The 24,432-nt window shown below is 37.1% G+C and overlaps 1 protein-coding gene and 1 long non-coding RNA gene across 8 annotated transcripts in view; one reads left to right on the top strand and one right to left on the bottom strand.

Moving 5' to 3' along the window:
• UBE2D3 (ubiquitin conjugating enzyme E2 D3) overlaps positions 1–4,540 on the top strand; it is a 32,652-nt gene extending 28,112 nt beyond the window's left edge. For all 7 annotated transcript variants that reach the window (XM_007999423.3, XM_037990369.2, XM_073017525.1 and 4 more), the window contains 2 exons: positions 1,018–1,111; positions 3,041–4,540. In XM_007999423.3, coding sequence (XP_007997614.1) covers positions 1,018–1,111; positions 3,041–3,086 — 140 coding nt within the window. In that variant the 3' untranslated portion in view covers positions 3,087–4,540. The remainder of the gene's footprint in view (positions 1–1,017; positions 1,112–3,040) is intronic.
• LOC140712011 (uncharacterized) lies at positions 1,037–23,900 on the bottom strand. Its single transcript, XR_012093398.1, has 5 exons — positions 23,714–23,900; positions 22,546–23,074; positions 21,621–22,158; positions 21,085–21,192; positions 1,037–1,090 (listed from the first exon to the last, which is right to left on the bottom strand). It is a non-coding gene; the product is annotated as an uncharacterized lncRNA (long non-coding RNA).
• Positions 23,901–24,432: the final 532 nt, after the last annotated feature.

Below are 24,432 nucleotides of genomic sequence, written 5' to 3'. Positions count from 1 at the left end.
TACTGTAACGCTGAAAACTGTTTCTGTAAAGGCAGATTGAATTGGTATTGTTTTGTCATTAAAACAACTTGCTTTTTTGTCAGCCATACTTTGCTAACTTATTAAACTAGCAGTCAGTCACAACTGAAGCTACCTTTTTTCTGTGAGTTATTATATAGCCAAGTCTCCTATGTTAGATAATTTTATATTTGTTCTGCTGTATCTGGGTTTGAAATTAAATTTGCTATAGTCAGTAAATATTTATGTGACAGTGTTGTCTTTTTTATACTATTGCTTTTTTAAAAGAAAATCGGTCAGAACCATTTCAAGCGTTTTATCTTAACATTTTATAACAGCACCATATATGGTGACTGGCATGTAACAGGCACTCAAAGTGAATGCAGTCTATATTCCTTAATGCTTGACATCTTATACATCAGTATGTTGAACTGGTTAAGGTAAGAACTAGAGCTGGTGACTCAGTACTAAAGAGATTTTGGCATTGTTGTATTTAACTAGTACTCTTGGGAATATAGTTTCTTGCTTACAAGTTCAAGGAGACAAAACATTTAGTGGAGTACTTGAAGGTTTTTCTCAGAAATTCCCAAGACAATGGCAAAGAATGGATTTTTCGTCATTCCTAACAGCTGTGAATGTGGCATGAGTGTTACCTGCATATTCTTGCTAAAGTCCCCCCACACCCACCCACACAGAGTACCAAGAAACTCCCTAAGTTCTCATATCATTTATGCTTATTTAAAATATATATATGTAAATATGGCATCAGTTGCCTATCTTAAACTATTTTTATGGCTAGTCAGCAGTGAATCTGATGCCACAAAACCTTGTTTTTAGCACTTCTTGCTTACCAGGTGCTTGTCGTCTGTGAAACAAAATCTTTGTAAAACTATGTCTCATTGAGATAGAGTTACAAACTAGTAAGTCTTTTGAGGATTGAGGTTTGTAATACACCGTTTAGAAAGATTTATTTATCCAAACTCCTGAAACTGGGTAACAGACGTTTTTGTTTTCTTGCAGTTCTTTTATCCATTTGTTCACTGCTATGTGATCCAAACCCAGATGACCCCCTAGTGCCAGAGATTGCACGGATCTATAAAACAGACAGAGATAAGTAAGTATGTTTAAAAGTTATTATAAAAGTGGTTTTACTTAATGAGTTAGGCTTATACTTTGCTTGTGACAATGCCAAGAAGACTTGATATTTAGTAAGATAACAGTTAAAATATGCAGAAAGCTATTAAAATGTGGTGTTTGAAAAAAACTAGGCTTTAGCTTACGTGACAGTGAATGCTCCCCTCTAAAGTGTTTTTTTCTTTTTTTTTTTTTCCTAGCGTGTCACAGTATCACTTTATTCTCAAATTTTGGGAAAGAAAGCAAATTTTTCTTTACCCCAAGCATGTTTTTCCAAAAAATGTTAGTACTGTTGTAAAAATTTGGTCTAAATTTCTCAAATATTTGAATAATATTTATGTTCAACTTAACCATTATAACTTTCATATGTTATAATTAATGCTAAGTGTACTTGTTCAATTAGGTACAATAGGTTAGCAAGAGAGTGGACAGAGAAATACGCTATGTTGTAGGGTAAGAGGATCTGCACTCTATGGTGCGCTTATTCATGGTACTGCCAGCACTTGAGTGCTGCATGCGTTAAGGCACTGTATTAACTAACAAAAGGTAACAGATGTGGTAGTCTTCTGAAAACTGTACATTTAACTGCTTGATCTCTGTTTAACGTGAAAGTAAATATCTGGTAGTCGTTATTGCTTGAAAGTATTGCATGGCAAAGCAGTTATATAGCACTAGTAAGAAATGGGGATTTATGTAGTATCTTTTTCTTTCTACCATGGTATTTAAATTTTAGCTTAAGACTTTGTACCAATCCTATACAGAATGTGGTGGTTTAGTTCAAATTTTGCCAGGAGATAGTATATAAGGGAAAAACACTTTTAAGCCTAAGCATCTAAACTAAGTGTTCATTACTGACAAGCATGCATTAGCGTCAACTGTACTTTGTGGCTCCCTGTATGCTAAATAAAGCCTTTGTTTTAAACTGCTGGCTTTTTGAGAGAGTATCCTTAGGAGATGACAGTGAATTGGTAGATAACTTTTTTAAAAGTTTAGGAAAGTTTTTGGACCATTTTGGTTCTTGGTTTGAAATAAAGCTAACTAATATTTAAACTATAAATATAAAAATTTTCCTGTGCATATATATATATTCATTTCTTAAGGTTATCACTATTTTTTGTTGGGGTAAGTAGTCTGTGGCATGAATATAATCCAGTGGGAAGCTGATAGTATTTATCAATGTTAGTAGTCTTCCTGAGTAATAACCTTGCTTGTGTGTGAATTACCTGTTGATCTTTTTAAACAAAAATGCCCTTGTTGTACTCAACAGGTCTTGGTGGTGCTTATTAGCCTCAGTTACCACACTTATTAAAAGTAACACATGATTCTGATGAGCACAACCATTCACACACACACCCCTTTTGGAAATTACTGCCCTTTGTCATTCTGCCCAGTGTCATCTTCCCCTTTTGCCTCTACCTAAGTCCCAAAGCCATTTCTTCTTATAATATCCAGGACAAAGTAATTTCTCAAACTCCAGGATTCAAATAAAATTGTTTTACTAAAAGCCTGGTTCTGGCTTTGGTGGAAATTTCTGTGGATAGATACAATGTGTATACTATTTTAACATTTGCCCATAATGAACTGTAAAAATTTTTTCATGTTAAAATTAGAGCATGATCTCGGTGTAGAGAGAAAGGGTCTTTTGATTTTTGTCAGCCTCCCAATTTTCAATGCTGCTTTCTTAGTTGTATTAAAATACTGCTTTCAGAGCATCAGGCTCTCATTTCCCACATTGCTTTGAGTACCAATGCTGTTTCTCCCTTGTTGGCTTTTATTCTAATCATAGTCATTAGAGATGACTTCATGATGGGTCTGAAGATGATAAAATGGAAATCTTTCCTTTCCATTTAAAGTATTAGGAATTCTTTCACTTTATTTTAACTTTTAAAAATAACATCTTTATTTACAGGTACAACAGAATATCTCGGGAATGGACTCAGAAGTATGCCATGTGATGCTACCTTAAAGTCAGAATAACCTGCATTATAGCTGGAATAAACTTTAAATTACTGTTCCTTTTTTGATTTTCTTATCCGGCTGCTCCCCTGTCAGACCTCATCTTTTTTAATTTTATTTTTTGTTTACCTCCCTCCATTCATTCACATGCTCATCTGAGAAGACTTAAGTTCTTCCAGCTTTGGACAATAACTGCTTTTAGAAACTGTAAAGTAGTTACAAGAGAACAGTTGCCCAAGACTCAGAATTTAAAAAAAAAAAAAATGGAGCATGTGTATTATGTGGCCAATGTCTTCACTCTAACTTGGTTATGAGACTAAAACCATTCCTCACTGCTCTAACATGCTGAAGAAATCATCTGAGGGGGAGGGAGATGGATGCTCAGTTGTCACATCAAAGGATACAGCATTATTCTAGCAGCATCCATTCTTGTTTAAGCCTTCCACTGTTAGAGATTTGAGGTTACATGATATACTTTATGCTCATAACTGATGTGGCTGGAGAATTGGTATTGAATTTATAGCATCAGCAGAACAGAAAATGTGATGTATTTTATGCATGTCAATAAAGGAATGACCTGTTCTTGTTCTACAGAGAATGGAAATTGGAAGTCAGACACCCTTTGTATTCCAAAATAGGGTCTCAAACATTTTGTAATTTTCATTTAAATTGTTAGGAGGCTTGGAGCTATTAGTTAATCTATCTTCCAATACACTGTTTAATATAGCACTGAATAAATGATGCAAGTTGTCAATGGATGAGTGATCAACTAATAGCTCTGCTAGTAATTGATTTATTTTTCTTCAATAAAGTTGCATAAACCAATGAGTTAGCTGCCTGGATTAATCAGTATGGGAAACAATCTTTTGTAAATGCAAAGCTGTTTTTTGTATATACTGTTGGGATTTGCTTCATTGTTTGACATCAAATGATGATGTAAAGTTCGAAAGAGTGGATATTTTGCCATGTTCAGTTAAAGTGCACAGTCTGTTACAGGTTGACACATTGCTTGACCTGATTTATGCAGAATTAATAAGCTATTTGGATAGTGTAGCTTTAATGTGCTGCACATGATACTGGCAGCCCTAGAGTTCATAGATGGACTTCTGGGACCCAGCAGTTTTGAAATGTGTTTATGGAGTTTAAGAAATTTATTTTCCAGGTGCAGCCCCTGTCTAACTGAAATTTCTCTTCACCTTGTACACTTGACAGCTGAAAAAAAAAAAAAAACATAACATGGGAGTAATAATGGGTCAAAATTTGCAAAATAAAGTACTGTTTTGGTGTGGGAGTTGTCATGAGGCTGTGTTGAAGTGACTTATCTATGTGGGATATTGAGTATCCATTGAAATGGATTTGTTCAGCCATTTACATTAATGAGCATTTAAATGCAACAGATATCATTTCAGGTGACTTAACATGAATGAATAAAAGTCAATGCTATTGGATTGTTTTTTGTTTGACAAGTGCTATCTGTGCCACTAATTTAACTTCTGTAGTAACAAGGGCATTACCATTCTTCACCTTTCCTAATTCTGATCCCATAGTTTTACATGTTTCCTGATTATTTTGATTTTGTCCACTGCTTTATTTCTTAAAGTTCTAGCACATCTGTGACTCCTCCACTTCCACATTTTTGCACTGCTTACACTTATGTGCAATCTTATTCCTTGTCTGCACACAGATGTGGAAAGCTAGAAATAAATGTTAAAACTTACTTTTTATAAACATTTTAATATGTAGTTTGGACATGATTTATTGACTTGAGGTTCTTCTCTAAACTGGAAGTGAAATGCATGCCTTCTGAAGATGTTCTGGCTTTGTTAATTCTGCAATCATTTCATTGGGAAAAAAACCAGCTACGCAGTTTTTCCAATGAGTGAATTTTTTCATTTTGTCTTTTGCTTAAAATGGCTCCTTCAGGGTAGATGTCATACTGCATAACTTTTTTGGATTCAAATTATGAATGAGAAATATTAGTTACATTCTGCTCCGCAAGGTAAGAAAAACTGCTCTTTGGCTCTGTTTTCAAAATTACTTCTGAGATGCATATACTCTCAAAATAACAGCTTTAGTAGGCATATCACTTCTTGAAAGCCAAACATGAGTGTAAAACACTTTTATGGAACACAGTGGATCCCTAATTGGCTTTCAAATTGACCTTTATAGCCTTAGACAACCCTTAGGTATTTACAGAGATGACTTCTTTGATTGTCGTAACAATTAGTGGATGTGTCCAGTTCTCTGTATCTTTGACTTGATGCTTTATACATCATTTCATTTGTTGCTTCTAAGGGAATAAGCCATAGAGGCTTCTCCAGGTTTAAAAGAACAGTAGAGTACCTGGAAAACCAACATTTTTGAATGTATGGATACTGGACATGAAATCATGTACAATGAAATCTTCAAAAGAATCTAAGAATTTGCCCTTTCCCCCACTCCACCCAATAATTTGACTTTACTAGTGCCATGTATAGGACCCAACTGAGTATTAGAATCATTTTTGACTATGTGTGTGTATTTCCTAGATCTTTCAATGCGTAAACTCTTAAGAATTAAGGTCCAGTTGGCCTGTTAATGGTAAATTTACATTTTAAGTGACTCAATTTGTTTTTCCTGGGCAAGTTTGCAATGTGATAATCAGATTTTTTAAAGCTGATTAATTTGCTTTCTTGTGTGGGTGTACTCACATTTTAAAGTATGAACCACAGTTAACTAGTGGTCTCAGGGGTAGTGAAACACTCACTTTTTTTTGTTTTGTTTTTTTTGGTATTTTTTTGAAATGGCTTAGTTGAAGTATACTTAAAGGGACTGATCATGCTGTGTTAGTGATTTGGGTGGGGGGGGGGTTAACTCAAATTAGCCATGTTTTGTGTTGGCATAACAAAACTGTTAATGATTGTTGATTACACTTTTAAGTGAATTTGTCTTTTATGAGGAACCCAGTGCAAGTCACTAAATATTGTCTAATAGTGACATGTGCATAAGACTTGTAATAGCTAAAGTTAATTGAGCTTAAAGGAATTGTTACCATTAAAGTCTGTGTTTAAAGACACTTTGGTCTTACTCGGTAATTCCAGCTAACATGAAATCCACACTTGAGCTTAATGTTGCGTGTGAGCTCGATTTTGAATTTTATACAGTTTATGAAGAAATTAAGGTGGTGATTCTCAAAATGTCTCTTGAGATAACAATCTCAGCATCATTTGGGAAATTCTTTGTAATGTAAGTTATCAGGCCCCACCCCAGTCCTGAATCAAACTCTGGCGTGGAGCCCAGTCACCTATATTAAAACACCCTCCAGGTGATTCTGATGAATGGTGAAGATGGAGAACCATTTTCAGAAGTCTGTTCATAGCATTCCCTTGTAACAGACTACAACCAGTAATCCTTTGACTCTACAGCTATTTTTTTATAGCTGTTTTTGGCTATAGAGAATGTGTTTATTACATTTCTGATAACTGACAATTTCCTGGTACTTTGAATTGTAATTCAGTACATTGATTTCCACATTTACACTTGGAATATTAAAATACATTAACATCTTACAATTGGCTAATTTGAATAACCATACAGGCATAGAATTCAGCCAATCATCGAGTATTTAAAAGTAATCAGGTGCAAAGATTTACCTAAGTATTGTGTTAGCTAGCTGAACAAATCTGAACCCAGATCCCATTCTGTGGCCTGACACAGCAATTTTTCCAAGTGGAAATGATGCCATGTTAAGGGTGTTTGCAGTGTTTGACAAATATTAAATGTTCCCGAAGGTGGCTATTAAGATTTCTCGTGCTGTCCCATTGTAATGGAAAAATAAACGGTTAAAGGTATTTGGAAGTGGCTTCAAAACATGACAGTGCCCCCTCCAAGAAAAAAAAACTGGAGGAACCATCTTAACAAAAAGACTTAAATATATTGAAGTTGGCTGAATGTCTTAAGTCCCTAGAAATTATTACTCTGTTGCATTATTTCGTGCTACCTTATAACTATTTGCTCATTTCTGGCCTCAGGTTTGAAAAATTTAATATGATTCAGGTATACAAGATGTTTCTGACAATTGTTCTTTTACTTGGGATGCTTCAGTTAAAATCCCACTGTCTATATCTAGCTCTTCCCAAACTGTATACTATTTATAAATGAGATTTTTTAAGAGCCCTCTTTTCTGTATTGTAAAAAATGTTTTTATGAAATTTACATTTTTGCGTACTACTGTCTGATCCTCTGTAGAACTTGATTTCTCATTTACCATGTCAAGTTTGTAGTCAAGGCTGAACAATGAACTTTCATGCCATACTGGCTTAGGAGCCCAGTTAACCACTGTCATTTACTAACCTTCCAGCTATTTCTCCTGAGCTCCCATATAACTTCTATTGATTATCCACATGACAGTCTAAAGGGCATCTTTTAAAATGTCTAAAACTAGCCATATGTCTACAAAGACATACACATACACATATTTACCCCATGCTCAGTAAATATCAACATTGAATTGCACTGGCCTAAAACCTAGGCACCAACACCTAGGCACCAACTTTGACTTCTCACATTCCACCTTCAATCAGACTTAGCAGCAGCCTTTAGAATCTGCCCATTTACCATGCTCACTGTTAGCACCATGATCTAAAGCTGTATCATTTCTTACTTGGATTATTGCAATAGCCTCCTGAGTGATCTCCCGCCTTGCAGCAATCTGTCCCCCACACTGAACCCCTTTAAACCATATCAGATGTCATGGCTTTTCTCCAAACCTAATGGTTTCCCATCTCATTTGGAGTAAAAACACAAAGTATTAAAAGTAATGTACAAGGCTGTAGATAACTTTCTTGCCCACTCTTGCCTCAGCTTAATCCCCAATTCCTTGCTTCCCTTACCACCATTCCAGCTCCCTCAGCTCAGTTACGTGGGCCTGCTGAGACTTGCAAATATGTGTGAAGATGTTTACTCTTCCTCTTACCTTTGCCTAGGATGATCTTACCCCACATACCATACAGCTTCCTTTTCCCTAACTAGGTCTCTTCAAATACCTTATCAGAGTAGTAGTTCTTGACCATTCTATATAATAACGCCAACGCAGCATCACCTCTATAGAGTACATCATGACATATTCAGTATTATCTGTCTTACAGGTAATAATTGTCTCGCCTTCAGCCCCACCCCAGTTCTATGAGGACACATTTTTCTGTCATCAATTACTAGATGACTACTTGGCATATTTTAGGTGGTCAGATATTTAACACAAATGACTGAGCCAAATGGTAGTCTGTCAAAGGTACACATACTTGCCATTTGTATTCTTGGGGAAAATGTTTAATCTGCTTGCTTCATTTCTAACTCCAAACGAACAAAGAAAACTAATATACTATGAAAAAGTTATTAATCAGACCTCCTTTATTCTCTATTGTAAGTAAAATAATGCAATTCAGATTCTGTCAGCCTGGATGATTACCCTGATCAATCCTGTGAAAAATCAACCAGTTGCTAGGGGAAAACCTTTTTTTTTTTTTCCTAGTGTGTCAGTGTTCTATCAAGAAAGGAAGGCGTACTCTCAGACCAGAACCAAACTGAAACCAAGAACCCAGAGGAAAACAGAACATACCCAGAACCAGCTTGCATTTTGAATGAAGTAACCCAAGTGAACTTTTTTCACTTTTTTTTTTTTTCTTCGAGACAGGGTCTTGGCCTGTCACCCAGGCTGGAGTGCAGTGGCACACCCCTCGACCTCCTGGACTCAAGCGATCCTCTCTCCTCAGCCTCCTGAGTAGTTGGGGCTACTCACCATGTTGCCCAGGCTGGTCTTGAACTCCTGGGCTTAAGCAGTCCATTTGCTGCGGCCTCTCAAAGTGCTGGGGTTACAGGTGTGAACCACCGTGCCCAGCTGACCTTTAATTTTCATGACTGGCAAAGCCCAGAATGCACCCAAAAGTGGTGTCAAATAGGAGAAACCCATTGCTAGTACAACTAGGACTCTACCTATCTTGAAAGTTGGTGCTCTGTGGCAGGAGAATATTGCGAGAATTTGTAATAACAGTTTGGGCTTTGTAAAGATTTGCAGCCTTAGGTGGTTCCAGAAAATTCAAGCAGAGGATTTAAGTTTTAGAGTGATTCCAAATTAGAAGAACAGCCAGCTACTGGCAGAAGCAAACACTGTAGGAATTCCGTAATAGGTCACATTTTAAAACCAGCAAGAAAAAGTACAAGGTAATGTAGCACCATGAGTTGCCAACCAATTTGCAAGAATCAAAAACTTTCTAGTTTTTAAATAGTCAAATTGGAAAGGAAGAAGACTATTAATAAGTGACATCTTGTATATGGAAAATCCTACATAATTCATAAAAACCACTTAGAGCTAATAGAATTAGGCAAATTTACAGGATACAAGATTGGCATGCAGAAGTCAGTTGTATTTCTTTAAATATTGTTTGTAAGCAATCCATAAATTAAGAAAACTCCATGTACAATATCATCAAAAAGAATAGGGGCCCAGCGCGGTGGCTCACACCTATAATCCCAGCACTTTGGGAGGTCGAGGTGTGCACATCACTTGAGATCAGCAGTTTGAGACCAGCCTTGCCAACTTGGTGAAACCTCATCTCTGCTAAAAATACAAAAAAAAAAAACTGGATGTGGTGACGTGCACTGCTGAGCCAGGAGAATTGCTTAAACCTGGGAGGTAGAGGTTGCAGTGAGTCGAGATAATGCCACTGCACTCCAGCCTGGGTGATGGAGTGAGACAAAAAAAGAAAAAAAGAATGTAATCAAGGAAGTGCAAAAACATGTACAGTGAGAACTATCAAACTTCTGAAAGAGAAGTCCTGAATAAATGAAAAGACATCTTGTATTCATGGATTTGAAGATTTAATACGCTGAAATGACTGATTCTCACAGCAATCTACACATTCAATGCAACTCCTATCAAAATTCCAATGACTGTTTTACAGAAATGATAGAATTTAAGAATTCATACGGAATTGCAAAGGACTGCAAAGAGCTAAACAATCTAAAAAGAATGAAATTAAGGAACTCATACTTCCTTATTTCAAAAGTTAATACAAAGCTACAGTAATCAAAATAGCATACCCAGGAACACATAGACTCATGGAATAGAATTGAGGGTCCAGAAATAAGCCCGTACACTTATGGTCAGTTGATGTTTGGCAAAGATGACAAGACCAATGGGAAAGAATAGTCTTTTTAACAATATGGTGTGGAGACAAGCAGGTGTCTACATGCACAACGATGAATTTGGACCCCTACCTGAAATCCTATACAAAAATTAAAATGGATCAAAGTCACAAATGTAAGAGCTAAAACCATAAAACTTAGAAGAAAATGAGTGTATCTTTGTGTTCTTAGATTTGGCAATACTTAGAGATGACACCAAAAGCACAAGCAACCAAAGAAAAAAAAGAGAAATTGGACTTCATTAAGATTATAAACTTGTGTGTGTCAAAAGACATTATAAAAATGAGGCTGGGCGCAGTGACTCAAGCCTGTAATCCCAGCACTTTGGGAGGCCAAGACAGGCAGATCACGAGGTCAGGAGATTGAGACCATCCTGGCTAACGTGGTGAAACCCCGTCTCTACTAAAAAATACAAAAAACTAGCCAGGTGAGGTGGCGGGTGCCTGTAGTCCCAGCTACTCAGGAGGCTGAGGCAGGAGAATGGCATAAACCCGGCAGGCGTAGTTTGCAGTGAGCTGAGATCGGGCCACTGCACTCCAGCCTGGGCAACAGAGCAAGACTCCATCTCAAAAAAAAAAAAAAAAAAAAAAAAAAAAGATAACCTACAGAATGGACAAAAACTTTCAAATAATCTATCTGATTAGGCTCTAGTATTCAGAATATATAAAGAATTCTTAAAACTCAACAAGAAGGCGACGACCCTATTTAAAAACAGGCAAAAGATTTAAACATTTTCCCAAAGAAGATATACAAATGGCCAGTAAGTATATGAAAAGATGTTCAACATACTACTTATTAGAGAAATGCAAATCCAAACCACAATGATGTATCACTTTACCCCATAGAATAGCTATAAAATTTTAAAATAGAAAATGTGTTGGTGAGGATTTTGTGAAACTGGAACCCTTGTACATTGCCGGTGGGAATGTAAGATGGTGCAGCTTCTGTGGAAAGCAGTTTGGCAGTTCCCCAAAACGTTGAACATATACAATTACTATATGACTCAGCAATTTCATTCCTAGTTATATACCCAAAACAACTGAAAATAGGTATTCAAACAAATACTTGTAAATCAATGTTCATAGCAGCACTCACTATTCACAGTAGCCAAAAGATAGAAACAATGAATGAATAAACAAATTGTGGTATTTCCATACAATGGTATATTATTCAGCCACATGAAAGATTGTAGTATTGATGCATGCTGTAATGTGGATGGACCTTAAAAACATTTTGCTAAAAGCAGCAAAACATAAAAGGTTACATATTGTATAATTTCGTTTATATGAATATCCAGAATAGTTCTATAGAGACAAAGCAGATTCAGCTACTAGGAAGATAGGGAAATGGGGAGTGACTGCTTGATGGGTATTGTAGTCTCTTGTGGGTGATGAAAATGTCTTGGAACTAGAGGTTATTATGGCTATATAACATTGTGAACACAAGAAATTACACTGAATTGTGCATTTTAAAATAGTTAATGATATGTGAATTTCACCTTAAAAATAATGAGCTGCAAAAGATAGTAATAACCACACTTACGTAATACTTTTAAGTGTCAAGCACTTCTCTAAAATCTTTAGACACACACGCACAAATTTTTTTTTTTTTTTTTTTTTTTTTTTGAGATGGAGTTTCCCTGTTGTTGCCCAGGCTGGAGTGCAATGGTATGATCTCGGCTCACTGCAACCTCTGCCTCCCAGGTTAAGCGATTCTCCTGCCTCAGCCTCCCAAGTAGCTGGGATTGCAGGTGCTTGCCACCACACCTGGCTAATTTTTTTATATTTTTAGTAGAAATGGGGTTTCACCATGTTAGCCAGGCTGGTCTCGAACTCCTGACCTCAGGTGATACGCCCCCCTCGGCCTCCCAAAGTGCTGGGATTACAGGCGTTAGCCACTGCACCCGGCCAATTCTTTACATATATTAACTCTTAATTCTCATAACAAACTTGTATACTTACCATTTAAATGCTTATATTATTATTTCTATTTTATAGATGAGGCAACTGAGGAAAAGAGGTTATGATTTGCCCAAAGTTACTTAGGGGTAGGGGTTGGAATTTAAATCTAGATAATCAGATTCCTCTCTATCATTGTGGGAGAAATAAAATAAGTTTAAAATATGAATAAAAAGCAAGAAGCTATTAAAATGATCAATCAGATTTGAAAAATAACCAAAAGCAGTACTTCCAGAATTTAGAAAACGGAAGAATAGGTTTAATAGCCTAGTTGACACAGCTAAATAAAGAATTAGAGGAGCGAAATATATGAAAAAATCATTCTGAATGTAGCATGAAGATGAAAGTAACAGCTTAAGAAGCATGGAAAAATAACTTGGTCTAACACATGGCTAATTGGAGCTTGAATTCAATTTACTGCTTCCAGGCTCCAAATGCACCTTTCAATAAAGTAGTTCCTCATTATCCTCGGGAGATACGTTCCAAGACCCCTAGTAGATAATTGAAACTACAGATAGTACTAAACCACTATACACTATGTTTTTTCCTATATATATATTATAAAGTTTATAAGTTAGCCACAGAGATTAACAATAATAAGTAATAATAAAATACAACAATTATAACTATACTGTAATAAGATATGAATGTGAACTCTCAATACATCTTATTGGACTGTACTAACCCTTCTTGTGATTATATGAGATAAAATGCCTAAATGAAGTGAATGACGTAGGCATTATGACATAAATGAATACTTCCAGAAATAAACAATTCATGTTTGAAATTGCACTGTGTTCTCAGTAACATGAAATCTCATGCCATCCCACTCCTTCCTGCTCAAATTTCTGTTAGTCACTTAGTAGCCATCTTGGTAATCACATGGACTGTCACAGTATTATAGTGCTATGTTCAAATAACTCTTTTTTTACTTAATAATGTTCCCAAAGCACAAGAGTAGAGATGTAATATTTTCAGACCATGGTGAATCATGGGTAAGAAAAACTGCAGAAAATGAAACTATAGATAAAGGGATACTACAGATGGTGTTTGACTTAGAATGGTTCGACTTACAATTTTTTGACTTCATGGTGATGCAAAATGATACGCATTCAGTAAAAGCTGTACTTTGAGTACGCATACAATTTTTGTGTTTTTTACTTTTTCTTTTTTGAGACACTCTGTCACCCAGACTGGAGTGCAGTGTTGCAATCATGGCTCACTGCAGACTTGACCTCCCGGGCTCAAGCAGTCTTCCCACCTCACCCTCCCGAGTAGCCAGGACCACAAGCACATGCACTGCACTCAACTAGTTTTTGTTTTTTATGTTTTTTGCAGAGACAGGGTCTCCCAATGTTGCCCAGGCTGGTCTTGAACTCCTGGGCTCAAACAAGTCTCCTGCCTCAGTCTCCAAAAGTGCTGGATTTACAGGTGTGAGCCACAGCACCCGGCCCTTTTTCCATTTTCAATGTAGTCGATAAATTACATGAGGCAGTCAACACTTTAAAATAGCCTACAGTAATTATAAAATAATCTAAAACAAGTCTAATGTAAGTGTTCAGAGCGCACTAAAAGTAGGTTAGGCTAAGCTATGATGTTTGGTAAGTTAAGTGTATTAAATGCATTTTTGACTTATGATATTTTGTATTTACAGTGAGTTCATTGGAATGTAACCCCATCGTAAGTCAAGGACCATCTGTTACTGTGTATCTTCTGTGATAGGCAACTGAATTTTTTTTAAGAATCCCTCCTTTAACGTGGACACGATGTTAAGCTTTCTCAGTGAAGGGCATTAGAGGAATACCACAGAGGAAGAGGTTCTCCTATTCCTGTTATGGGCTGAGGGTTGGCTAGTGTGGGTATGAAGACAACCAGTAAATATCCACAGGCCCAAAACACAATCAGTCTGTGACCTTGCAACTTTGACCTGCTGATAACATTTTTGCACCCCTCTTGACAAGGAAACCAAAGCTCTTGCATGGCCTGCACTGACTGCTTGTGGCCTGGAGACTCACACATCTGAAGTCACTCTTTTTACCAGCGTCTGCACAACCTCTGCATAGCTCACCTGTGGCCCAGTGGTCTACACAGATCTACCACTCCCTCTGTAACTTCCTGTGCAGCCTAAATGCTCTGGATGCATTCCACCCCATGAGTGGTAGATTATTTAATAATATTATTTCAGTGTTGGTTAATTAGATTTTATTATTCTATGAATATGTAATATGTTGATATTAGGGAAATCTGGTCGGCGTGTATGGAGGAAATTTCTGTACTAATTTTGTGGATGCTTCTATAAGTCCAAAATTATCTCAAAATAAAAAGCCTTTTATTTGTATAAACACGAAAACGTAGAAAAGGTGCATAATTTCCAAATTAAAAGAGAAGAAATAAATGGACAAAGGAGAAAGAAAGGCAAATGAGAGAGACCCAGAGATGGCAGGACAAATAGAAGGCACAATATGGTAGGTAAAATTCCAAATTGTATAAGTAATTATTCAAAAGTAATTGGGGCCAGGTGTGGTGGCTCACGCCTGTAATCCCAGCACTTTGGAAGTCTGAGACTGGAGGATTGCTTAAGCCCAGGAGTTTGAGACAAGCCTGGGCAACATAGAGAAACTCCATCTCTACAAAAAATACAGAAATATTAGCCAGACTTGGTGGCATGCACCTGTGGTCCCAGCTACTTGGGCTGAAGTGGGAGGATCACCTGAACCTGGGGAGATTGAGGCTGCAGTCAGTCATGATTGCACTACTGCACTCCAGCCTGGGTGACAGAGTGAGACCCTGCCAGTAAATAAATACACAAGCAAACAATAAATAAACGTAACTGGGTTAAATTAGCCAATCAAAGTACAAAGATTTTCAGACTGAGTAAAAATTCAGAATACAGCTCTATGTTGTTTTTTAAGTAAATAACATATAAGTAGACAGAAAAGTCGAGGCCCAAGGGGAGAGGAATTTTTCTCTTGCTTTGTTTACTGCTGAATCTCTATTGCCTACAACTATGCTTTCCAGTATGAGAGTCACTAGCCTTATATGGCTACTGAGCACTTGAAATGTGGCTAATGTCACATTTTAAAATTTAAAAACTGAAGAAAAGTAGCATGTTTTCCATTAAACACAACTTTATTGTTTGGTTAGGGCAACATTTCACTTTAACCATTGCATCATATAAGACATTGTTATAGAGTACATGTTGAGCATGTAGGTCAACTCTAGTATTACATATAAATATATCATCAATCTTGTCAGTTACAAACAGGTTTTACAATTTGGATGTTTTGTTCCTATGCACTGATTTACTTAAATATTTTTGCAAACAGTAGAAGTTACAAACATATAAATTTTAATTGGTAATAAAATTTAAATACTTATTTTAATTATATAATCAAATTATTTTCTCTAGCTTAAAAAATAGGCCAGGCGTGGTGGCTCACCCCTGTAATCCCAACACCTTGGGAGGCCAAGGCGGGCAAATCACCTAAGGTCAGGAGTTCGAGAGCAGCCTGGCCAACATCTACTAAAAATAAAAAAATGAGCCAGGTGTGGTGGCACATGCCTGTAGTTCCAGCTACTAGGGAGGCTGAGGCAGGAGAATTGCTTGAACCTGGGAGGCAGAGGTTGCAGTGAGCCAAGAGCACGCCATTGCACTCCAGCCTGGACGACACGCTGAGACTCTGTCTCCAAAATATAATAATAATACGAAGAAGGGGAAGGGGAAGGGGCGGAGGAGGAAGAAGAAGAGGAAGAAGAAGAGGAGGAGGAGGAGAACAAGGAGGAGGAGGAGGAGAACAAGGAGGAGGAGGAGGAGGAGGAGAAGGAGGAGAAGAAGAAGAAGAAAGAAGGAAGAAGAAAGAAGAAGAACAGGTTGGGCATGGTGGCTCACGCCTGTAATCCCAGCACTTTGGGAGGCCGTGGCAGGCGGATCACCTGAGGTCAGGAGTTCAAGACCAGCCTGCCCAACATGGCGAAACCCTGTCTCTACTAAAAATACAAAAAAAGTAGCAGGGCGTGGTGTTGGCCATCTGTAATCCCAGCTACTCAGGAGGCTGAGGTGGGAGAATTGCTTGAACCCGGGAGGCGGAGGTTGCAGTGAGCTGACATCGCACCACCATACTCCAGCCTGGGCAACAAGAGTGAAACTCTGTCTCATAAAAAAAAAAAAAGAAGAACAAATTTTTACATTTAAATTTTATTCCGTGGAGATGTCAAAGGTACTGCTATGACTGGAACGAAAAAAGAGTCTGAAAGAAAGTATGTTACAAAATTCACAATGAATGGAAATTGCAATTTATTAGGGCAGAGAAAAATGAAAAGACCTTTTATCTATTGTATAAAAATTTAAGATTATAAAATACACAGTAATGGGAGACATTTTTGGCAAAATCATAATAAATATCATAAGAACTTCCCTCTCAACAGTCAAAAAGAATTGATCAAATTAATTGCCTGAATTCAGAATTAAAAGTACAATGAAAAAATTTAAATGATATTTGACAGGATCCAAGTTTGTAAATATGGCCAGTTATAAAAGGTCTTGAATTCTTATACACACACACACACACCCTCTAACAATTTTTTTTAAATGGAGAGATTGTAAAAGAAACTGTTACATCATTTATGGAAATGTTAGAAAATTATGAAGAAATGGCTAAAAACAATATTTTTTAAATAACAGATTTTCGATTAAATTATCAAACAAGTGCCTGTAGAATGCAATATCTTTTTAACAATATTAAAAATCAGTTGATCCAAAATTTAAAATGTTGGAAATAATTTTCTTTAGCTATAGACAAATCAGGTAATATAAGAAATACTGCCCGTATTTGGGTATGTTGTGTCTCAAAGAACTTCCAAATTTACAGAAAAATATCAATTCATGGCCTAAGAATCAAACTCATGATGTGGTTTGTTGGTTGTTTTGTTTGTTTTTGAGATGGAGTCTTACTCTGTCACCTAAAGTGCAGTGGTGGGATCTTGGCTTACTACAACCTCTGCCTCCCAGGTTCAAGCAATTCTCCCGCCTCAGCTTCCGGAGTAGCTGGGACTACAGGCATGCACCACTACGTCCAGCTAAGTTTTTTATTTTTAGTAGAGATGGGGTTTCACCATGTTGGCCAGGCTGATCTCGAACTCCTGACCTCAAGTGATCTGCCACCTCTGCCTCCTAAAGTGCTGGAATTACAGGCGTAAGCCACCGCACCCAGCTAATTCTTTTTTTTTTTTTTTTTTTTTTTTTTTTTACAGTTGTTTGAAAATAATTTCAAGGAAAAAAAAAAAGTTAGTTTATATCATCAGAGACAAAGTTCTAGCTATGTTAGGTCAAAATCCAAATTTATTGGCATTTTGAAATAAGTGACTCATGATTTCTTATTGCTTCATTCCACTGTATGATAGATATTAAAAATATCCGGGCTCAATTTTCTGAAGCAAACTCTATGAAGAGGTAATGGATATAGTTATTTAAATTATTCAGTGTATCCATGCAAATTCTGTGAATCATTGCCAGTTTACAAAACAATTGAAAGAAATAGAAGAGAATGAATTTAGCTATCTCGTTCTCAATATTCATTAGTTGAGTTATGGAAGAGTTCTATAAACATTACAAAGTTGTACAAATATTCGATAATCAAAGAGAAAAATACAGCTGTGTGATTTATGCTTTCTTACCAATATCACAGTGCATGTGAACAAATTAAATTTGAAACTCCAAGAAAATGAAAAGCTTGTGACCTATTTAGACAAGTACAAGGATTTATATTGAAATTTAAATTTTTGATAATACAAATCAATAATAATGATTTTATACAATTTTAAAAGAGTTTACATTTTCTAACACAAATCAGTATGCAGGAGATTTTAATTAAATCAAAAGTATTATATAAATTAACAGTAAGAACTACAAGAAAAATTTGAACTCTATTGGTATTGAGAGAAATTTCAAGTTGCTTTTCAATTTATGAAATACTTTTTTTGAATTCATTGTCAATACCACTGAGTCAACATACGATTTAGTGAATTTCCTTAACTTTAAGAGAGATAGTTTTGAAATTGATATGCTTTTGCTTTCAAAGTCAAATCAATTATTTTGTAAAAAATATGAGGCAGAAACGAAAGTGATTTTTTTTCTGGTACTCAATTTAGGTTACTGGAAAAGTTTCAAGTATTTTTGTGTGAAGAACTGTAAGTGGTCTGAGATTGTACCCTGCTTGTAAGATAAATCAACCGTCCACAGTTTTGTAGATACTGATAAAAAAGCACAGAACCCCTAGGTTCAAGACAAAGGAGTATGTTAATCATAGCAATAGCAATAGTCAGATAATCAGTATTTCTTTGAACCAATTTCTGCCTGATTCCTACAGAGCAATACGAAGAGGGCCAGATGGCATCTGTATACACAGCTGATTGTTTTATAGGTAAGGAATTCTTAGTTCAGGAAACCTAAATATTTCACAATGGTGGTAAACAATGCAAAGCAGCTTCACTGTACACTGGTTACCAACTTACCTGAGTTAAGAAATAACACACTCACATGCCATAAGTTACGTGAAATGATTTATTTATTGCAGATAGGCAGCAAGAGACAAAAGCCCAGGATCCACTGTGAGCCAGTCCCTGAAAGCTCTATTTACCTAGAGCAAATAGAGTCTCAACGATGTGTGCCCTACTTGCACCACAGCTGAGGGACCCCGAAAGGCAGCCCACCTTGGGTTATATGACTTGGTTATATGACATAACACACAAGGCTGGAGCTTTGAAGGACATCCTGTTCTGAGGGGTGGGGGAGGAGACACTATAATAGAGCCTACACAGTCCCTCCTCGTCTTAGAGTGTTGTATTCCCAGTACATTCTACAGTAACTTTTTGAGGACTACAAGCCAGAAAGGAGGAGCAACGGAGTGGCATAACGCTGCCTGGGGAACTAACCTGCAAGCACAGCTGCACATTAACTTTATAATCTGGACAATAAGCATACCTACCCCATGCTTCAGAGGGAGACACTATGTCAATCTTCCAAGACTATTTGATATACAGATATCCTTTAAAGATAGTTCAGAACAAAGACAACCAGTGCCTCTGCTCACAAGATCTTCAGAAATATGAAAGACCCATGGAGATTTGTTTCCCAATATTTTGGAACAACTTGGGAATGTGAATCTTTTTTATTGTAAAATTTATGAAATCTAATATAAATCAAGTATTTCCAATGAAAAGTTAACATTCAAATTGAGATATGCTGTAAGTATAAAATTCACAATGGAGTTTGAAACCTTAACATAAAAAAGCATACAAATTATTTCATCATTAGTTATATTAAATACATGTTGAAATGACAACATATTAGGTATATTGATTTAAGTAAAAATAATTTCACCTGTTTACTTTTTAAAATGTGACTACTAGAAATTTTAAAATTTTATATGACACTCATATTGGTTCTATTGAACAGCTCAGGCTCAGGCTGTCTAATTTTTACTGGACAGTCATAGAATGATCGAATGACCAAAGATTAGAAGTTGGAAGAGGACTTTGCCTGAGTCCCCTAGAAAATAGAGACTCAAACAAAGCTTAATTGTTAACATTTTGGGGGGTGAGGTTTCATCCCAGAATAATAAGAGTGTAAGAAAAGGAAAGTGAGGCTGAGAAAGAGGGGAAGAACATTTGGGCAGTTACTGGAAAAGCCGGATTCCATTTACTGTGGCATGGAACTTCATCTGAGATTAGAAGTGATGATAGGAGCCCAAATCACAATGGGACTGATTGAGTTAGGCCTACGTTCTAGAGGGACTGAGGCTGTTGTCATGGTGGATTGTCTTGGATTGTGGTTACTGTAATTTCCCGATGACAGTTAACACTGGGCATGGAAATGGTAAGAGATGCTCCACTGACTCCCTTGGGTTCCATACATACCCTCCCGGCCTTCATTAGGTAGTAGCAACTCTAGCTTCACTTGGTAATCAGAGTTCATTACCCTAGGCAGTGCATTAACTCCATTTTTCACCTGCTTGCTCAATAGAGTCAGTAACCCAAAGTGACTCCACTTATTACACTGATTAGTCATAACTTCTAGTTGGGTGGAACTCTGTACCTCCTAACCTAGCATAGTCAGCAGTTTCAGGGTCAGGATTATCTCCAGCAGTATCAGATTTGCTTGATGTCATGAAACAAGTGTTTGAACAGCTTGCATGATTGTCACGACCTGCTTGTAGTTCTGGTCCCCACTCAAAGCTGGCAGCCTTTCAGGTACCCAATGGGTAAGAGTAGTATTTCCAAATATAGTATATGCTTTCTCCAAAATCCAAAGAAACCCAGAAACCATTATGCATCTTTCTTTTTCTTTCTTTCCCTCCCCTCCTCCCTCCCCTCCTCCTCTCCCCCTCCCCTCCTCTTCTTCCCTTTCCTTCTTTCTTCTTTTTTGAGACAGGGTCTTGCTTTGTCACCCAGGCTGGAGTGCAAGTACAATCACATCTCACTGCTCACTGCAGCCTACACTTCCCAGGCTCAAGCAATCCTCCCACCGCAGCCTCCCAAGTACCTGGGACTACAGGTGCACACCACCATGCCTGGCAAATTTTTGTATTTTTTGTGGAGGCAGAGTTTTGCCATGTTGTCCAGGCTAGTCTCGAACTCCTAGGCTCAAGTGATCCTCCAGCCTTGGCCTCCCAAAGTGCTGGGATTACAGGTGTGAGCCACCATGCTTGGCCTATGCCTCTTTATTTATCATAGATGGCACAATATTCTACCACCTGTCTTTACCTTATAACACATGTATTGGATTGCTGGATTCTCCAAAATTTCAACAATATGGTAGGCCTCTGAATCTCTATGGAATTATTTCTCACTATGTACTTACTTGGGCATGTAGGATATTTGCCACTTCTTGCTCATAAGTCATATTAGCATCATGCCACTCATGTAGTCGATCAGAATTATGTTTTGCAGAATATGAAAATGAAGTTACCTGCAAATGATGACAGAACAAGAGAAGGAGAAAGCAGCCAGGATCACATATCAGCTTTGGCCTGCCTCTTTCCTGTTCTATGGCTGTGGCCTGTACCCTTCCTGAACCCTCCTTGGAAGGAACAACTTGGCTAACCTAATTAGTGCTTAGCTGCCAAAAGATTGAGTTCTCAATGAAAATCATATGGTAATTTTAGTAATACCTTTGTGTATGACCTTAAAAAATACAGACACAAATTTCTAATGCATCCGAGGTAGTAATAAAGTTTAAAAGGGGTGGAGGGTGCGGGAAGGAAGCAGCTTTTCTTATCTGAAACTTGGCTGTCAATGATACAGAAGGGCTAGGCTCCCAGCTAAACCCCAACTGTATGCCTGAAAACACGGCCCCAAGTGAAAACAGCTGACCCCGTTTTTCTGCCCAAATGTTACCTTTTTGGCCTGCCATGCTCCTATCCTGTGCCCATAGAAGACTTCAGCTGGCAGAGCAACACAAGCGACTGAGCAGCAAGCAGAGAAGCAATTGAGCGTTAGAGACTATGGATAGACGTGACTAACTTCAGACAGTGTGGCATCAGAGAGGGGCAACTGGGCCTCAGGAAGAGAGAGATCACTTTCCCAACCCCTTTCCAGTCTCCCTTTCCGCTGAGAGCCACCCACTGCTCAATAAAGTCTTCTGCATTCATCACCTCTCAAACAATTCGTGTGACTTGATTCTTCCTGGATGCCGGACAAGAACCTGGGTGCCGAGAGGTCAGAGGCTGCCACCCTGACCCTCCAGTGAGCTGGTTGGCACTTGCCTGTCCCTGGACGGCTCAGCTGACAGAGCATTGGTCATAACAAGCTTGGACTCTGGCCGGTTCCAGTGTTTGTTCGCTTCAGTTCCTGAACTTGCTTGCTCACACCCTCCCTCCTGTGACGAGGAGTGGCCAGCTGCAGACTGAGTAAAACAAGCCATTCCAGTTCCTGCCTGCGAAGGGGGTCAACAAAGTATCCCATCGCATCAAGATACCTCTGAATATGAACAGCTAGGAATCTGACGGCTGCAAAGATGACTATTACCCAAATTGTGAAGAAGAGAAAGAGAAGGAGAACCACAACCTTGACGATATACAAAATTATTATGTGCAAGTAGCCAATGACATGGGGCAGCAGGGGTTTGATACTTTTGATACTGAGGCATACCAGTGATCATCATCCCAACCTAACAGGAGTTCAAGGGCATCCAAAACAAGTACATAGCCATATTAGTCTTAATGCTACTATAGGAAATTATATAGGAAAGAAAAATATTTTCAATAAATGGTGCTGGAAAAACTAGATGGACATATGGAAAAAGACTAGTCTCAATCCTTACCTCATGCTACACAAAAATTAATTTTTAGATGCATCATGGACTTAAACTCAAAAGCTAAAACTAAAAGGCTTCTAGAGAAAAACAGATGAATATCTTCAGGACTGTGGGGTTAGCAAAGATTATTTCCATGGGACCAAAAAGTACCAACCTTAAAAAAACTAACACATTGGATTTCATCAAAATGTAAAACCATAAGAGACACCATTAAGCAAATGAATAAACAAGCCAGGAGCAAAAGAAAATATTTGTAATACATACATCTGACAAAGGATGTGTATCTAGGGGATGTAAAGAATTCTTACAACTCAGTAATCAACTCAGTTTTAAAATTTGCCAAGAGACATTTATAAGCAAAAAAAGAAGCTCAACTTAAAACTCATACTTTATACAAAAATTAACTCAAATGATATTATGAACTTACATGTAAAATATAAAACCATAAAAAGTTTAGGAAGAAAAAGGAGAAGTTTCAGGACTTAGGACTAGCAAAGAATTCTTTGATGTGACATACATCTTCCTTTTACGCAATCTGTAAAAGAAAAAATTGACAAATTGAATCTCACTGTAAATGAGAAAGAGACTTAGGCAAACATTTTAGAAAAGAAAAGAATACAAATGACTAAAAAGCACATGAAATGGTAATTACACAAGTACGTACATTTGCTAAAACTCATCAAACTGTACACTTAAGATGTGTGAATTTCAATGTATGTAAACTATTCTTCAATAAAAATAAAATTTTATAAAGCATATTTTTAGAAGTTGAACAGAGAAGCAATATTCATGTTGATAAAGAGCAATTATTTCCCTTCCTACCTTACACTCACTTAAAAAAAAAAGAAAATATGAAGGAAGGAAGGAAGGGAGGAAAGAAGAAAGGAAGGAAAGCAAGGAAGGAAAGAAGGAAGGAAGGAAAGAAAAGTAAACAAATAAAGAAAGGGGAAAAAAATCAGACATCTCATCAGCCATAATGAAAGCTAGAATATAGTAGGGTAAAGGTCTTGGATTAAAAAAAAAAAATTCCTCTTGAGCCTAGAATTATTTACTCAAACTATCAACAAAGTGTAGTGTCAAAATCAATTCATTTTAAGACATAAAGGGATCCCTGAAATATACCTTACTTGTATTTTAAAATAATTTTTTTCAAATTAAGATATAATTCACATACCATGAAGTCTACCATTTTAAAGGGTACAATTCAGTCAATGTTAATATATTCACGAGGTTGAGCAATCATCTCCAATATCTCTTTCCAAAACATTTCATCGCATTATAAACACCATACCAATTAGCAGCCACTCCCATTCCTCCAATACCCAACCACTGGCAAGCACTTATTTCTGTTCTGTTTCTATGGATTTGCTTATTCTGTACATTTTCTATAAATGGAATACACAATATGATGTCATTATCAGCATTCTATTTCTTTTTATGGCTGAATAATATTCCATTGCATGCATATATCACATTTTGTTTATACATTAATCAATTAATAGACATTTGGGCTGTTTCTACTTTTTGGCTATTATATATGATACTGCTATGAAGATCTGTATACAACTTGTCGTGTGAACCTGTATGTTTAATTCTTTTGGGCATATATGTAGGATTGAAAGTTCTGAGTCATATAGTAACTCCACATTTAATTTTTTGAGGAACCACTGACTTCTTTTGCACAGAAGGCATACCATTTTACATTTCCACCAGTGATGTACAAGAATTCCAGTTTTTCTACATCCTCGCAAACACCTGTTATTGTCCGTATTTTTTGTTATAGCCATCCTAGTGGATGTGAAATGGTATGTCGTTTTGGTTTTGATTTGCATTTCCCTAATGTTATGGTCTACTCCCACTCCCTGACCCCAATATTAATATGTTAAGATTCTA

Source organism: Chlorocebus sabaeus, chromosome 7 (assembly GCF_047675955.1).
Source record: "Chlorocebus sabaeus isolate Y175 chromosome 7, mChlSab1.0.hap1, whole genome shotgun sequence".
Lineage (NCBI taxonomy): Eukaryota > Metazoa > Chordata > Mammalia > Primates > Cercopithecidae > Chlorocebus > Chlorocebus sabaeus.
The sequence above is the reverse complement of the archived record's forward strand: the minus strand, read 5'-3'. Positions and strand labels throughout refer to the sequence as shown.